This window comes from Argopecten irradians, chromosome 16 (assembly GCF_041381155.1).
Source record: "Argopecten irradians isolate NY chromosome 16, Ai_NY, whole genome shotgun sequence".
Lineage (NCBI taxonomy): Eukaryota > Metazoa > Mollusca > Bivalvia > Pectinida > Pectinidae > Argopecten > Argopecten irradians.
In genome coordinates this window covers 31,460,642-31,478,336 of record NC_091149.1, presented here as the reverse complement: position 1 = coordinate 31,478,336, position 17,695 = coordinate 31,460,642, and the positions used below count along the sequence as shown (strand labels likewise).

Below are 17,695 nucleotides of genomic sequence, written 5' to 3'. Positions count from 1 at the left end.
GGACCATGTGCCCCTGTGACCCAGTCTTGCAATGTAACAAGCCCCTGTGGTCTCGGTCATGTACTATCATATAGCTATGCACGGACTCGCGCACGTGCTCCAAACTGGTTACATGTAGTATTCTGGTTACTAACCCATGCGCGTGCGTTGTAATGGGTAATACATTTAGTATTAATTCCAATCAAACAAAGATGTTACATGTAGCCTGATTTGGTACAAACGTTTACGAGTGGGGGTTGTCCAGTTCAGGAGTTGGTGTACATGCACACAGGTATGTGGTTTTTAAGATGTTATTCTTTATTTGAAATAATTATGTACAACCGATATGATCACTGGTTCGATATCCGTTAATGCACAATGTTACACATACTTCATTGTGAGTTATATGGATATATATACATATATACTGTATGACACGGAGTTACCTAAACGATAATAGTGGCCAACGTAAGCAGTATTAATTCTAAAATGATGTGGATACACGGCAGTACCGGAGTCTATGGTGGTGGCTACATAATCAGTATTAATTCTAAAATGATGTGGATACACGGCAGTACCGGAGTCTATGGTGGCTACATAATCAGTATTAATTCTAAAATGATGTGGATACACGGCAGTACCGGAGTCTATGGTGGTTACATAATCAGTATTAATTCTAAAATGATGTGGATACACGGGAGTACCAGAGTCTATGGTAGCTACATAATCAGTATTAATTTTAAAATAATGTGGATACACGGGAGTACCGGAGTCTATGGTGGCTACATAATCAGTATTAATTCTAAAATGATGTGGATACATGGCAGTACCGGAGTCTATGGTGGCTACATAATCAGTATTAATTCTAAAATGATGTGGATACACGGCAGTACCGGAGTCTATGGTGGCTACATAATCAGTATTAATTCTAAAATGATGTGGATACACGGCAGTACCGGAGTATATGGTGGCTACATAATCAGTATTATTCTAAAATGATGTGGATACACGGCAGAACCGGAGTCTATGGTGGCTACATAATCAGTATTAATTCTAAAATGATGTGATATACGGCAGTACCGGAGTCTATGGTAGCTACATAATCAGTATTAATTCTAAAATGATGTGATACACGGCAGTACCGGAGTCTATGGTGGCTACATAATCAGTATTAATTCTAAAATGATGTGATATACGGCAGTACCGGAGTCTATGGTAGCTACATAATCAGTATTAATTCTAAAATGATGTGATACACGGCAGTACCGGAGTCTATGGTGGCTACATAACCAGTATTAATACTAAAATGATGTGGATACACGGCAGTACCGGAGTCTATGGTAGCTACATAATCAGTATTAATTCTAAAGTGATGTGATACACGGCAGTACCGGAGTCTATGGTGGCTACATAATCAGTATTAATTCTAAAATGATGTGATACATGGCAGTACCGGAGTCTATGGTGGCTACATAATCAGTATTAATTCTAAAATGATGTGGATACACGGCAATACCGGAGTCTATGGTGGCTACATAATCAGTATTAATTCTAAAATGATGTGGATACACGGCAGTACCGGAGTCTATGGTGGCTACATAATCAGTATTAATTCTAAAATGATGTGGATACACGGCAGTACCGGAGTCTATGGTAGCTACATAATCAGTATTAATTCTAAAATGATGTGGATACACGGCAGTACCGGAGTCTATGGTGGCTACATAATCAGTATTAATTCTAAAATGATGTGGATACACGGCAGTACCGGAGTCTATGGTGGCTACATAATCAGTATTAATTCTAAAATGATGTGATATACGGCAGTACCGGAGTCTATGGTGGCTATATACATAATCAGTATTAATTCTAAAATGATGTGGATACACGGCAGTACCGGAGTCTATGGTAGCTACGTAATCAGTATTAATTATAAAATGATGTGGATACACGGCAGTACCGGAGTCAATGGTGGCTACATAATCAGTATTAATTCTAAAATGATGTGGATAAACGGCAGTACCGGAGTCTATGGTGGCTACATAATCAGTATTAATTCTAAAATCTAAATTTCTGCTTTGATAAATAAACATTGTTTAAGCAAGGTTCGATCAGAAATTATGATATAAACCTTCCTATCAAGGAGAACTTTCCGTTGCAATCAATAATCAATTCTTTCATTCCTCAAAGATGATATTTACACATCAAAATCGATTAAAGTTCTGTTTGAAAAGGTTTTATTTTTTGTTCTTCTACATTATATCGTTGAACGTTGTAAATATGTTTCTCTATACAATGTTCTTTGTAAAGAGATAGAATTAATTTTGAAGTTTTAAGGCAATTGCAAGATACATGAAATTTTATTTTTACGCTTTAGTGCTATATCTGCGGCATACAGTTGTAAAATTAATAATAAAAAAGAGGCAAGTAAACAAGACAGAGAAAGGAAGAATATAAGCAACAATACATATATCACAGACGCATATATAATTAATTTAGTTAGACTTAGCTCAAGTCATATTAGTTAAAATATGAGCAAAATATTAGAAACCAGAACGTACCCTCCACGAGCCCCATATTTGATGATAATCTAAATAATCGTTTGTTTGACGTATAGTTACCGACAGTTTATGTATACATTTGTATTTGGATATATCCTAGTGACCTCCATCCTCGATACTTCAGGGGTTACTAACTTTCATTGGTGTGAATATATATTATAACGACTGTGATAGTAACCCTTGGAATATCGAGGATGTATGTATAGAAATGTAAGTAGGTTTATTAGTGGTGTAGTGCGGAGTTGATTACTTTTCACCTAGTTGGAAGTTGCCCCTATTGGCTGACACGACTATGCTGGTCACGTGACAGAAACGAAGACTATTACTGGTTCAGAAAATTTTCTTCGGCTCTCGGCCCAGATCTCAGAAACCTTCTCAGCCATACGCACGCTTTTGTATCGATCCAAGAATGGAAGCCTTTCTCCGTTTTGTCATTGCCATGGAACTTGTGTTTCATTGCTTAAACAAGGCTATTGCTCGCGGACAGGTATGTAACCTAAGGTTTGTTCCTAGTCCGGACTAATTAATTAAGTTAGTTTAAGTTACTATTGACTTTAAACATAATTTATTGTCTTCACAAAAAAATCACGGGATTAGCCACAAGTTATTACAACTGATGAGGTTTTCCCCAATCAATATGTTAATTAATAATAACTGGGATTGAGAAAAATATCTTTCTGGGGTGAAAATCCCAGAATTTGAGGTTTAATGCTCTTTGAATCAGTCGGAACAATACTTGGTAAACGAGGCCGCGATGCCATGGACAGACGATTAAATAAGATTAATTGGTAGCATGTTTGTATGAAGGACTACCTCAAGCTATCAAATGAATGACCTTAATATTCACTGAAGGTCACAAGGGTAAAACAGAAAACCCTTTTAGCATACCTCTATAAACGCCACATTTTCCGAAAATGGCGGGAAAACTAAGACGTCACTCATAAAATGTAGAAAATTTATTAATACACAGTGACTAGATCTACAACTGTTTAAGAGAGTGCATTCTGAAGTCTATGAGTAGTTCTCGCTACAGGGGAATAACTTGCACAAGATTTTTGTCTCTTCCTTACATGGTAATTCAGTCCATCTGATAATCCTTACACATTAAATTCCAAATCATTGACTTTCTACTGCAACAAAATCCTACTTTCCCAACTTCGATGGTAATGTTAAATTCCTATCTTTTTCTTCTTTGAAACGATATCTCGTCCCTAACCTATTTATACACATGAATGTACTTAGTAAGACTTCAGTGTTTGTTACCTTTTCCCTATAAATTTGGCACCAGACTATTTGTGGTAACTATGGCGACATTTATAAAAATGCTAACCATTTCTTTCTTGAATGTCGATCAGAATTCTACTACTGCCCGTGCTGATATGGCCCAAGTTTTTAATGACCTGAACATAAGAGTAGATCTAAATTTGTTACATTATGGAAATGAAAAACTTGGGCAAGAACGTATATGAGAAGGATAAGTCACACAGGGTTTTGGGCAAGTACGGCGCAGGAGTTTTTGTGTTTGTGCACTGACTGTGACGCTGGTCGACCACTGATTTTCCTTTGTTATCCGCCGGCGTCTTACTTTCTGAAGCGAGCTGTCATTTCATGAGCTGTCGTATTTTTTTAACGAAAATTTAAGACATTTCTTTTAAATATTTCCGCCCTTAAAGCAAGTACTAAACGTTGTGAAATTTTATTAACTTTACATTGGTGTTTCGTTTGACTCGATAGTAGTACGTGTATTTGTTGAGAAAAATGTTTTTTATTCCCGGTTCATAGGCGTCTCGCGTGGTGTTAAGTAGTGTAAAGAGACAGTGACGAATCCTTCTCACTTATAAATCCTTGACTTGGGTTTGTAAGTTAATTGTTATTTATTTGAACCTGTTCAGTCATTTATAAAGTCCAGTAGAATATTTGAACATAATTATTGTATATCTTGTTATTAAGTAAACAGTATGTTAAATTCAACTTATTTATACCTATGCCATCACTTGGAAATTATTACATGTTAATTGAAGAAGGCTAAAATAATAATTGCTAAAAGTTAAAATAACTTACACCTAATTCATTTGTACTTATGATGACAATAAAGTCAAAAGTCAAAACAGGGGCTTTCTGCTTACTAAAAATATCAACTATGACCATTCAGTCCTACTGTATGCACAACTACTAGGGTTGCAGTGTATTATATTTTAGGATTGGTCAACAAGCTAAGATGGCTGGCAAGTCGCCATCTTGGATTTTGATAGTTGGAGTTTGTAACCCTTATTTCTCAGAAAGGGCTAAAGGGATCTGTCTCAAATTTCATATGTAGTTTCTCCTGATGGCAAGTCGCCATCTTGGATTTTGATAGTTGAAGTTTGTAACCCTTATTTCTCAGAAAGGGCTAAAGGGATCTGTCTCAAATTTCATGTAGTTTCTCCTGATGGCAAGTCACCATCTTGGATTTTGATAGTTGAAGTTTGTAACCCTTATTTCTCAGAAAGGGCTAAAGGGATCTGTCTCAAATTTCATATGTAGTTTCTCCTGTTGGCAAGTCGCCATCTTGGATTTTGATATTTGAAGTTTGTAACCCTTATTTTTCAGAAAGGGCTAAAGGGATCTGTCTCAAATTTCATATGTAGTTTCTCCTGATGGCAAGTCGCCATCTTGGATTTTGATAGATGAAGTTTGTAACCCTTAATTCTCAGAAAGGGCTAAAGGGATCTGTCTCAAATTTCATATGCAGTTTCTCCTGGGTACCAGAAACATATATACATAGAGATTGGCAACTCCACAATTTTTACGATCGGCAGATGCACCTCTGTATGTGCTTAGGGGGTTTTAGATAAACTCTTAAACAGTTAAATACAACAAAATAAATTTGATATGTTATAAAAGTTCAGTATTTTTCAGATGGTTTGAGTACGATTTTGGATAGAAAAAATAATATTTTAACTTGTATTTGAATAAAACAAAATGCACTCTCGGTTTTGAATGTCTGATTTTCGAAAAACTAGGTAAAATTGCTGATTTTCATGCTTTCAAAAATCACATTAAATAATATCAATCGGGAAAACTGGTCACAGTCAAACCATGACATAATGTTTAAACTTTGAGTTGATGCAAAAATATCATGTTTGAAAGAATACACTTAAAAGTAGTTAGCCAAGGGAATATGCCTATAAACCAGAGGTCCCGCTGCCTGTCAACATAGACAAAGAAGGAGTTTCCAATCTCTATGTATATATGTTTCTGTGGTTACTACTAGTTATGCTATTGATGCAGTTTCACAGGGACCTGGAACGAATCTCTAACCATATATGTATCATATATCTATGTGTGTGTACATCAGAAACATATATAATATGTATATGTTTCTGTGTATATACTGTTGGTTAGAAATTCTTTCCAGGTTCCAGTGTGCAGTTTGGAACCGATTGGTCAACAAGGTGGCCACCAGACCGCCATCTTGGAATTTGATAGGTGAAGTTTGTTACCGCTTTTAGTCTTTTACTCAGAAAGCACTAAAGGGATCTGCCTCAAGTTTCCCTGTGGCCCTAGCTGTGCATATTCATTTTGAGACAAGATGGCATCATCTTGGATATTTATATTTTTTTTTAATTTTTTTTTTTATGTCTCATTCATATGTCATACACAATTTTGAATACCGTGATAAAAAGAAAGAGATTTATTTATAAAGAGTGAGCTTATTTGTACACAAGAGGTCTACATAATTAACATGAAAGATATAGCAATGTAAGCAATTTTGGTTGAAAATAAACACGGTCTTAGTTAGCAATATGGTTAAAGGTTAATATTGTTTTCAATTTTTATGTAATTAATTAATATACTAGATTGGCTGAGATACAACTTTGCAAGGGATTGTGGGGAGTTCATCACCAGACAGATCTGCCCAAATGTTTACAAGCTCTTTCCAGAAAATATTTAGGGAATTTGAAAATCTTAAGAGACCTTCTCTCTTCATTTTGAAAATTTTATCGCCACCATAAGTTTCAATTTTAGCCAGAAACGGCGTTTTCCAAGGGGAGGAATTCAACAGATTTTCTCTCGGAACGCTTCTCGACTTTACATATCGTGACTATTTTATGCAAATTATGTAATGTTGTACTTGTGGGTAAACTCGAGAAGCGTTCCGAAGAACAAATGAACATGGCGGTGACGGTTAAAGTAAGTGAGCTACACGATGTTTAAATGGAGTTTCTACAAAGTACGGGTCATGACACCTCCAAAGGAGATTGTGGATGAACACAGTTTTGGGTACTGTTTACCACCACAAGCGTAGATTTTGTGATTTTGGCTTGGTTTTTGAGGTGTCCATTAGAGCCGAGACGACATTTCGTGTCTACCTAGCATATTTTTCATTTTCCCGATTCATCAAGCCATAACTTTGTCAATACTTGGCCAATTTTGTTCATCAAGCACTCGATGGAAAGATAACTTATTTCTCTTTCAGGTAAGATATCCGTCAATGTTGTATAGAACCCATTTATTAAAATAATCACGGTTTAAAAAAAAGGTCTATTTTTCTCTACTGCCGAGTTCATACCCGTGATACTATAGGCCTAATATATAGATGTATACTATTGGTTAAAAATTTTCGTGCCAGGTCCCTGTGCATAGAATGGCCAGAAATATCCTTGGGGGAAGGGGAAAAGAGTTTGAAGTTTGTATAAATTTTGGCTCTGCCCCCCCCCCCCCCCCGGAGCAGGAGGGGCGGGGCCCAATAGGGGAAAAAGAGGTACATTGTAAATCGCTACTTGTCATAGAGTTCTGCATTGAATGTAACCAAATTTGACCAGAAACAACCTTGGGGAAAGGGGAAAGGGGAACAGAGTTTGTATAAATTTTGGCTCTGATCCCCAAGGGACAGGAGGGGCGGGGCCCAATAGGGGAAATAGAGATAAATCCTTTAAATCATTACTAGTCATAGAGTTCTGCATAGAATGTAACCAAATTTGGCCAGAAACAACCTTGCGGAAAGGGGAACAGAGTTTGTATAAATTTTGGCTCTGACCCCCTTGGAGCAGAAAGAATGGGTCCCAATAGGGAAATTAGAGGTAAATCTTTAAATTCCGTCAGAAAAGAAACAATGATCTTGTAATCAGAACATTACTTAGCATTGAAATAACCAGGTGAGCGATACAGGCCCATATCACTTTGCCAAAAATTGTGTCATATTAATCATCTTTAGCGGTCATTAGTGTCAGACCGCAAGCGTTTGGTATAATGGCTCAATAGATATCTTAAGGTCACCTGACCCAACGGATATATAGCCATCAGTAAACTTTTCACATTTTGAACATAAGTTCTGTCGGTGCGATTTGGCTGAAACTTGCCTGAAATGATACTGACATGGTTCTGACAAAATGTTGTTATTTTTTGGGTTGATCTGAAATCCAAGATGGCTGCCACAGCCACCATGTTGAAGACACATTTTGAACTTCTCAAGTTCTATCAGTGCATGTGGTTTGGCTGATATGTATTGTTACGTCTCTGGTTGATCTCAAATCGACCATGACACCATATCTGATAATTTCCTTTATGACTATCGTCAAGGTAGTCAGATGACCTTTAAGGTCCTTGGGCCTCTTGTTATCTCTCTATCTTTCTATATCTATATATATGTAATATTTTATTACATATATATATATTTATACATAGTTATATAAAATTGGAAGAAAATAAATATAATTATAACATGTCAGTGTTTGTACTGTTTATCGAGGTACAGAATAAGAGAAAACTACGATTTTGTCATCCCTGATAGTCCAGGGGTTCCAATCACTTACGATCTCAACACCCCTGGACTATCTTATAGTGAAACTGAAGGCCACTGAGAGGAAAAAATCTGAACCAATCACAGGCTAACACATATTTCCTTTGAAGACTACAGAGAGACTACCAGGAGAAAAGAGATCATAAGTGATCGGAACCCCTGGAGTATCAAGGGTGCTATATCATATATGGAGAGGAAGGATTATAGGACACTATCACCATGTATATGAATGATAGAGACATTTACCCTCTGGGTCACAAACACAATGTATTAATATATATACATTTAAAATATGATCCTAAGGTAGAATACCCCCGACTTCTCTATCCACTTAAAAAAGAGTCTTATTTTACTGATATCAATTAATTTTATTCAAGTAAACATACCAGATCAGTTCGATCGACAAGATTTTTACTTGAATATCTGCGGAATATTGTGTATTATGTAACTTTATTTGTTTACTGAAATTTTGTCACTCTTGATCTTGTAGGCTGTGTCCTTCCGTGGCCTTAGCCTGGTTAGCCGGGTGGCAACCTCGATTGCTGTTGCGGCTAGCCAGCGTCTGTCTCTGTCGGAGGCCGTGGTAAGATGTTACGTTTTAACGCTAAGTGTAGAATACATTATCTTTAAGCTGTAATATTGTAGCTTGAAAGATTTCTAGACAGATAACGTTGTCTTCTTTAAAGTGTAGTCAGGCTGGGTACGTACATGTACATATACCATAACAGTTTTCACACTATAATTGAACTCTCCTTATTACCGTATTCAACCCAATAAGGGCCCATGTCCCTATAAGCGCCCTTCCTCTTTTTGAAGCCTCCATTTCAATTGCCCAGGCTTAAAAAAAACCAGAACTATACAAAACTGTTTAGATTTTCAATAATATCGTCTTATTATTAGCACCTTTTAATTTTTTAATTTTTAAACGCCTTATTGGGTTGAATACTGTACATGTATCACTCTGTTTGATAAAGGATCTGGCAACAATCCATTAGGAGTGACTTTCTGGTGACCATCAGAATTGTCCAATAGTCCAGCTTCTAGAAACTGAGAAGTGACTTTTCAGTTTTCATTTATGTAACAGAGTGATTTTAAGAATCTGTGTTTTAATTAGATTGACTTGGCACCAATGTAATTTGATATTATTGTAAAGTAGGCGAAGAGTTGGACTCTTGTTTAAAATATATTATAAAAAAATAGTTCATTAGACTGTCAGACACGTATAGGTAGTATATGCACTATCTAAATCTCTGGCACTGTACTGTATCAGGAAGAATTATGGATATTCTGCACTCTAGATCACAAAATATATATATAACAGTAATACAATGCGATATACAAATAAGTAAACAATATTTTTGGCCGTCGGTTAGATTATTCCTATCCTTCATATCCACTAAATAATCATAAATATATATATATAAAGGGATATCACATGCACATCAACATATCTGATCATTGGTTAGGCCAGATTCTAACTTGAATATCTACAAAAATACTGTGCATTAAGCACTTTTATTTGTTTACTGAAATGTAGCTTGTGTTCTTGCAGGTTGTGTACTTTGCTGCTACGCTCGACTGCCGAGGGGAGGATAGCCTTAGCCTTGCAGATGTCGATGATGAGCCAGCCACACCACCCGCTCCCACCCCTGTGTCTGTCCGTAGGTCTGGCCGTGTGAGGAGGGCACCAGCTTGGCACAAGGATTACATCATGTGATGTACTGTAATATCCTTGTAAAATCCATGGACTGATGTGGCTTGAGGAAGTGGTAACTCCTCAACAATCGTCCCAATCCCAATCCCTCACCCAAAAATCTATACCCTGTTAATTAAACCACATGCACTGACACAAGTGTGGGGTTGTTTGAGGTACATAAGGGTTTTGAGAAACTTGACAGACATACTCGTGGGAGTGTGCTTAAAGGGTTTTTCAGGATAGAAATTCCAAGATGGCTTCCAGGGTCCACTTTCTGTTCTTAGATTTGGGTCTCCGATTTTGGTCTACATTGGTAAAAGGGGGTTTAAAGGGATGCGGAACAGCATTCTTATGTTTTTGGATACTGTGATAAACGAAGGCCTCTGAAAATTTATGAGTTGCTAGAAAAAGATAAAAATTGGTACTTAAAGGTTTTGAGGGACAATGAATACATGCAGTGATAAGACTGTGGAGTTGTTTGAGGTAGATGTGTAATGGTTCCCATTACAATCAGTACTTGTGTACAATGTTGGATTTGACTCAACTGAAGTGTACAGAAAGTAGTTAATAGGTTTTTTTTTTTTTTTTGTCCCTGGCCCTAACAATACTCACTTTACCCAACCCACCTACCCCAGCACAAACACAGCACACATTTAGTATTTAACATTCTAACCACTACTTTCTACATGTACACTCTCAGTTTGACCTGTTCAAAAAAATGTAAATAATTGATTTGATTTGTTTTATGTCATATTGACAGCCAAGGTCATTTATGTACATGTACATGCCAGGGTCAAAGGTTGATTGAGAGAAAACCCTAGCCAGCGGCTAGTACCTGGCAACCACCCCACATGGGATTTGAATTTTTTTGAAAAAAAAAAAAAATGAATGGCCCTAATTAATGGTCATCGGACAATCTTGGCGCCAGAGAACTAGGAAAAGATTTGAATAAAAGACTTTCAAGAAGGTGACTTTTGCGCCCATCCTTGAAGTTCAAAATGTGTTTAAAGAACACTTGGTTAGGACCATTTCAGGATCATTAGCTTAATTGCATTGATAGAACTTGAAAAGAAGTTCAAAGTTTGCTTATAAGATGGGGGTCAAAGCAAGCATCTTTGGTTTTTTGGTTCCAAACCATATCAGGATGATTTCATGCAAGTTTCAGCTAAATTGCACCAGTGGAACTTGAGAAGTAGTTTAAAATATTTTAGATATGGATGCTGTAGTGGCCATCTTGGATTTCCGATTGACCCGCAAAATAGTAATACTTGGTCGGGACCATTTAGGGATCCTTTCACACAATTTTCAGCTAAATTGCTCTTGTAGAACTTGAGAAGTTCAAAATCCGTTTTCAATATGACGGAATTGGTGGCCATTTTGGGTCTCGGATTAAATTGAAGAATAATAACTCTTAATAAGGACCATGTCAGATGATATCAGACACGTTTTTAGCTAATTACATTGGTAGAAGTTCAAAATGTGTTCAAAATTTAGTTTACAAACAGGGTATGACAAACAACGGATAAAGCATGATCTTTATCCTGACCATTGGGGTCAACCTAATAAATTATTATGTTAAATTATAGTAAATATTTTCCATTTGCCCTCCTACCCCCTATCCCCCCTCCCCCCTCCCCCCTCCCAACCTCCCCCTCCCCTCCTATGACAAACAACGGATAAAGCATGATCTTTATCCTGACCATTGGGGTCAACCTAATAAATTATCATGTTAAACTATAGTAAATATTTTCCATTTGCCCTCCTACCCCTCCCCCTCTCCCCTCTCCCCCCTCCCCCCTCCCAACCTCCCAACCTCCCAACCTCCCCCCTCCCCTCCCATGACAAACAACGGATAAAGCATGATCTTTATCCTGACCATTGGGGTCAACCTAATAAATTATTATGTTAAATTATAGTAAATATTTTCCATTTGCCCTCCAACCCCATCCCCCCCTCTTCCCCCCTCCATCCCTCCATCCTTCCCCCCCTACCCTCCCATCGCCACTGGCAATCCCACTCTCACCCATAGCCATCTAAATCTTGGACGACAGGAAGAGACATTGTAATAAATTGTATGTAAAACAAAAGAATGAAAGGGAGTATAAAAGTGCCACATGTATTTAATACATGAAGAAAGAAAGAAAGAAAGAAAGAATGAGAGAGAGAGAGAAAGCGAGAGAGAGAGAGATAGAAAGAGAGAGAGAGAAAGAGGGAAAAGAAAGAGAGAAAAAGAGAGAGAGAGTGAAAGAAAGACAGAGAAAGAAAGCATTGTGCGTTGAATGAAAGCCCCCCTGCGAGGGGACATCTGTTTATATTTAAAAGGCTGACCCCAAGGCCCCAACCTTGGCAGCCATCAAAAGTTCTGGGGTATTAAAATATGTTTTTATGAAAAAAAAAAAAAAAAAAAAAAAAAAAAAAAAAAAAAAACCTAAAAAAAAAAAAAAAAAAAAAAAAAAAAAAAAAAAAAAAAAAAAAAAAAAAAAAAAAAAAAAAAAAAAAAAGTTTGTAAATAAAAAAAAAAGTTTGTAAATAAAAAAAAGTTTGTAAATAAAAAAAAGTGTGTAAATAAAAAAAAATACCATGTGTCAAGATGTCATAGTTATTTCAAATATTGCATATTTTCAGGATACCATGAAGATAGTGACAACCATAAGGACAGTGACACCCGAGAGCAGACATTCCTGGTTCTGCGGTCTCTATAGGATGAAAACCGGATATGATGTTTTCTTCATTCAGGGACACTGCACTGGACACCATTTGCCTGAACCCAATCTGCAAATTTTTGACTCGAAATCGAATGTTGAAGGTATTTTGCATGTACTTATACATATTTGGTAGTTGGCTTTTTTTAATACGGAGGCCTTCCTGTCTTGGTAACGACAATGTAAATTTGGGGGATTTTGGTCAAATGGGTAGTGTTGTTTGGTTTTGTAAGACATCCAGTACAGTCGTCTTTTTCAATCTTTAGTGTTTAAGACCGGTCATGAATAGATTATAGGTTCAAGCTGTAGGTCGGTGATTTTTATTGGGGTACTCTGGGTTCCTACAAGTAATTGATACATCCTTTAATGACCATGAAAATATAATCAATCTCTATAAACCACTTTCTGTTTTTTGTGATCATTAATCATCTCCTTTCACGAATTCATTTTAGTCATTTAATCATTCATTTCTTCTTTTTCAGCTGTGCCTTGAAAATAGTATCTTTTGGGCCGACAAGTTTTAACAGCCTATTCCCAACTTGGAGACACTGCCAAGGGAAGTTATCTCATTTCATGAAAACACTAGACAGAGTTGCCTTTCCATAAATGACCTGAGCATTAATTTGTGAGTATAATTTGTCTTATATATATATATATATATTACTCTTATGTACTTCTTTAATTTAATTATCAGTGGTATTAATTTTTTCAAGTGAATAGTTGAGTGAAATTGGAGTTATCTCCCTTCACTGTCTGTAGGTCTTGGGTGAAGGGGCTGATTTAGAAGTCAGATGGTGTAAATTTAGAGGAGATTATTGTTATAATTATGTTTTTAAGGGAAAAAAACACAAAAAAACACACAAAAAAAAAAAAAAAAAAAAAAATTAAAAAAAAAAAAAAAAAAAAAAATACAAAAAAAGAAAGAAAAAAAAAAGAAAAAAAAAGTTTGTAAATAAAATTATAAGTTTGTAAATAAAAAAAAAACAGTTTGTAAATAAAAATAGACCATGTGTCAAGATGTCATAGTTATTTCAAATATTGCATATTTTTCAGGATACCATGAAGATAGTGACAACCATAAGGACAGTGACACCCGAGAGCAGACATTCCTGGATAGTATGATTAGCAGAGCTTCATCAAAAATTAATGATGGGTGACCAGACTTGAAAACTCCATTTAACCTGGACAGTGGCAAACGTTATCATTGTCGTCTATGGGAAATCATTTAGGTTCTGCGGTCTCTATAGGATGAAAACCGCATATGATGTTTTCTTCATTCAGGGGCACTGGACACCATTTGCCTGAACCCAATCTGCAAATTTTTGACTCAAAATCGAATGTTGAAGGTATTTTGCATGTACTTATACATATTTGGTAGTTGTTGTTTTTTTTATACGGAGGCCTTCCTGTCTTGGTAACGACAATGTAAATTTGGGGGATTTTGGTCAAATGGGTAGTGTTGTTTGGTTTTGTAAGACATCCAGTACAGTCTTCTTTTTCAATCTTTAGTGTTTAAGACCGGTCATGAATAGATTATAGGTTCAAGCTGTAGGTCGGTGGTTTTTATTGGGGTACTCTGGGTTCCTACAAGTAATTGATACAACATCCTTTAATGACAATGAAAACCTAATCAATCTCTATAAAACACTTTCTGTTTTTTGTGATCATTAATCATCTACTTTCACGAATTCATTTTAGTCATTTAATCATTCATTTCTTCTTTTTCAGCTGTGCCTTGAAAATAGTATCTTTTGGGCCGACAAGTTTTAACAGCCTATTCCCAACTTGGAGACACTGCCAAGGGAAGTTATCTCATTTCATGAAAACACTAGACAGAGTTGCCTTTCCATAAATGACCTGAGCATTAATTTGTATAATTTGTCTTATATATATATATATAATATTTACTCTTATGAGTATAATTTGTCTTATATACAAAAAAAAAAAATACAAAAAAATACAAAAAAGAAAAAAAAAAGAAAAAAAAAGTTTGTAAGTTAAATTATAAGTTTGTAAAATAAAAAAAACAGTTTGTAAATAAAAATAGACATGTGTCAAGATGTCATATATATACCATGAAGATAGTGTGACAACCATAAGGACAGTGACACCCGAAGAGCAGACATTCCTGGATAGTGTGATTAGCAGAGCTTCATCAAAAAATTAGATGGGTGACCAGACTTGAAAACTCCATTTAACCTGGACAGTGTTATCATTGTCTCTATCAAATCATCAGGGTCTCTTAGGATGAAAAACTATGATGTTTTCTTCATTCAGGGTCACTGGACACCATTTGCCTGAACCCAATCTGCAAATTTTTGACTCGAAATCGAATGTTGAAGGTATTTTGCATGTACTTATACATATTTGGTAGTTGGCTTTTTTTAATACGGAGGCCTTCCTGTCTTGGTAACGACAATGTAAATTTGGGGGATTTTGGTCAAATGGGTAGTGTTGTTTGGTTTTGTAAGACATCCAGTACAGTCTTCTTTTTCAATCTTTAGTGTTTAAGACCGGTCATGAATAGATTATAGGTTCAAGCTGTAGGTCGGTGGTTTTTATTGGGGTACTCTGGGTTCCTACAAGTAATTGATACATCCTTTAATGACCATGAAAACCTAATCAATCTCTATAAACCACTTTCTGTTTTTTGTGATCATTAATCATCTCCTTTCACGAATTCATTTTAGTCATTTAATCATTCATTTCTTCTTTTTCACTGCTGTGCCTTGAAAATAGTATCTTTTGGGCCTCAACAAGTTTTTTACAGCCTATTCCCAACTTGGAGACACTGCCAAGGGAAAACGTTATCTCATTTCATGAAAACACCCTAGACAGAGTTGCCTTTCCATAAATGACCTGAGCCATTAATTTCGTGAGTATAATTTGTCTTATATATATATAATTTATATATTACTCTTTGATGTAACTTCTTTAACTTTAATTATCAGTGGGTATTAATTTTTTCAAGTGAATAGTTGAGGTGAAAAATTTGGAAGTTATCTCCCTTCACTGTCTGTTGGTCTTCTTGGGTGAAGGGGATGGCTGATTTAGAAGTCAGATGGTGTAAATTTAGAGGAGATTATTGTTATAAATTATGTTTTTAAGGAAAAAAAAAAACCAAAAAAAACACACACAAAAAAAAAATACAAAAAAAAAAAAAAAAATACAAAAAAAAATACAAAAAAAGAAAGAAAAAAAAAAGAAAAAAAGTTTGTAAGTATATTTATTAATGTTTGTGTAAATAAAATAACAACAGTTTTGTAATTAAAATTAGACCATGTGTCAAGATGTCATAGTTATTTCAAAACTATTGCATATTTTCAGGACTTCCATGAAGATGAAGGTGACAACCCATAAGGACTCAGTGACACCCCGAGAGCAGACATATCCTGGATAGTATGATTAGCAGAGCTTCATTCAAAAATTTACATGATGGGTGACCAGACTTTGAAAACTCCATTTGAACCTGGACAGTGCGCAAACGATTATCATTGTCGTTCTATGGGATAACGCATTTAGGTTCTGCGAGGGTCTCTATATGGATGTATACGCCCAACCGCATTATGATTCTGTTTTCCTTCTATTCTGGGGCATACTTCTGGGGAACCCATTTGCCTGAAACCCATATCTGCAAATTTTTGACTCTCTAAATCGCCAATTGTTGAAGGTATTGTTGCATGTACTTATACATATTTGGTAGTTGTTTTTTTAATACGGAGGCCTTCCTGTCTTGGTAACGACAATGTAAATTTGGGGGATTTTGGTCAAATGGGTAGTGTTGTTTGGTTTTGTAAGACATCCAGTACAGTCTTCTTTTTCAATCTTTAGTGTTTAAGACTGGTCATGAATAGATTATAGGTTCAAGCTGTAGGTCGGTGGTTTTTATTGGGGTACTCTGGGTTCCTACAAGTAATTGATACATCCTTTAATGACAATGAAAACCTAATCAATCTTCTATAGCGTGGGAAATTTATGTCAACAGTTTTATACTTTCTATATATGCTATTTTTGTGATCATTAATCATAGGGCACCGCATCTCCTTCATTGGTTTACGAATTCATTTATTAGGGTCATTTGGAATCATTCATTTCACTTCCGCTTTTTCAGCTGTGCCTTGAAAATAGTATACATTTTGGGCCGACAAGTTGAACGTGAGAATGAATATGGAAGGAGCGAGGTTTTAGCCAATTAGAGGATAGTATGAAAGTGGTATAAAAGGGGGTGCACGTGAAGAAAAGAGAGATTACATGAAATTTTGGGACTTACTCCACGCATCTCGGGATAAGTTATTTTCATTCGGATTACTTTACTACACTTAGTGTGTTTGTGACTATGGGATGTACTGTACGGATATTTCCTATATGTATCAGTGATGTGATATATACGGATTACTCTATCATTCTTAGTGTGTTTGTGACTATGGGATCTATACTTGCATTTGGGATGTACTGAATACTTCGCAATTATGGATATCACCTAGCAGTGAACTTAAGTGAAACAGTGTACCAGTGTGTGTGTTCCTAATGGATTTATTGTGAACTATATTGCGTGGATGTTTATGTGAATAAATTATGTGAATTTTAAAGTGACGTTTTCTAGTTTTCCCTGCCGTAGTCACCTTCCATCACGGACTTAGATATACAATAGCGTCTCGTCATATAGCCTAAGTGCTATCATATTTTGGAGAAACGCCACAAATGGGTGGCAGCGGTGGGATGGAAGTTACCATGATTATGGCAGGGGAAATGTTACTTTACTGAACATTTTGGATTTTATATCTGTGACTATTTTTGTGATAATGGAAATTCTGGAAAACATCTGATGGACTAGTGGTGGTCATTTCAGCGAGGGCTCACTTTTCTCCGAGACGCATGTGCGTCGAAATTTCATTTCAATTATAAGTTTCGACCACAGTGAAGTGTGCTGTAGTGCTGATTTGCCTTTAATATTCACCTCGGACATTCCGTGATT

General features: G+C 36.1%; 2 protein-coding genes and 1 long non-coding RNA gene across 6 annotated transcripts in view; 2 read left to right on the top strand and 1 right to left on the bottom strand.

Annotated features, from left to right (window-relative positions):
- The window catches only part of LOC138311220 (myb/SANT-like DNA-binding domain-containing protein 4), a 99,444-nt gene that overhangs the window by 60,956 nt on the left and 20,793 nt on the right, over positions 1 to 17,695 (bottom strand). The gene's annotated exons all lie outside the window — the stretch shown is intronic.
- Positions 140 to 10,623, top strand: LOC138310304 (uncharacterized). Of its 4 annotated transcripts, none has more exons than XR_011206395.1 (3): positions 140 to 271; positions 8,813 to 8,905; positions 9,875 to 10,623. XR_011206395.1 is itself a non-coding variant. In XM_069251444.1 (3 exons), the coding sequence occupies exons 1-3, from the start codon at positions 2,950 to 2,952 to the stop codon at positions 10,037 to 10,039; spliced, it is 336 nt and encodes a 111-aa protein (XP_069107545.1). In that variant the 5' UTR covers positions 2,877 to 2,949; the 3' UTR covers positions 10,040 to 10,623. The 4 variants fall into 4 exon arrangements, 2 of the variants coding, with proteins under 2 accessions (XP_069107545.1, XP_069107546.1); XM_069251444.1 differs by lacking the exon at positions 140 to 271 and adding an exon at positions 2,877 to 3,027; XM_069251445.1 differs by lacking the exon at positions 140 to 271 and adding an exon at positions 6,681 to 6,713.
- On the top strand, positions 11,818 to 14,586 carry LOC138310303 (uncharacterized). The gene is made up of 4 exons (XR_011206394.1): positions 11,818 to 12,824; positions 13,203 to 13,345; positions 13,774 to 14,066; positions 14,449 to 14,586. It is a non-coding gene; the product is annotated as an uncharacterized lncRNA (long non-coding RNA).

What these genes read in the sequence shown, in the direction of transcription:
- LOC138310304 (XM_069251444.1), top strand. Translation starts at nt 2,950, where the DNA reads ATGGAAGCCTTTCTCCGTTTTGTCATTGCCATGGAACTTGTGTTTCAT. An exon ending in AGGCTATTGCTCGCGGACAG is followed by an intron (nt 3,028 to 8,812) that starts GTATGTAACCTA and finishes TTGATCTTGTAG; the next exon opens with GCTGTGTCCTTCCGTGGCCT. An exon ending in TGTCTCTGTCGGAGGCCGTG is followed by an intron (nt 8,906 to 9,874) that starts GTAAGATGTTAC and finishes GTGTTCTTGCAG; the next exon opens with GTTGTGTACTTTGCTGCTAC.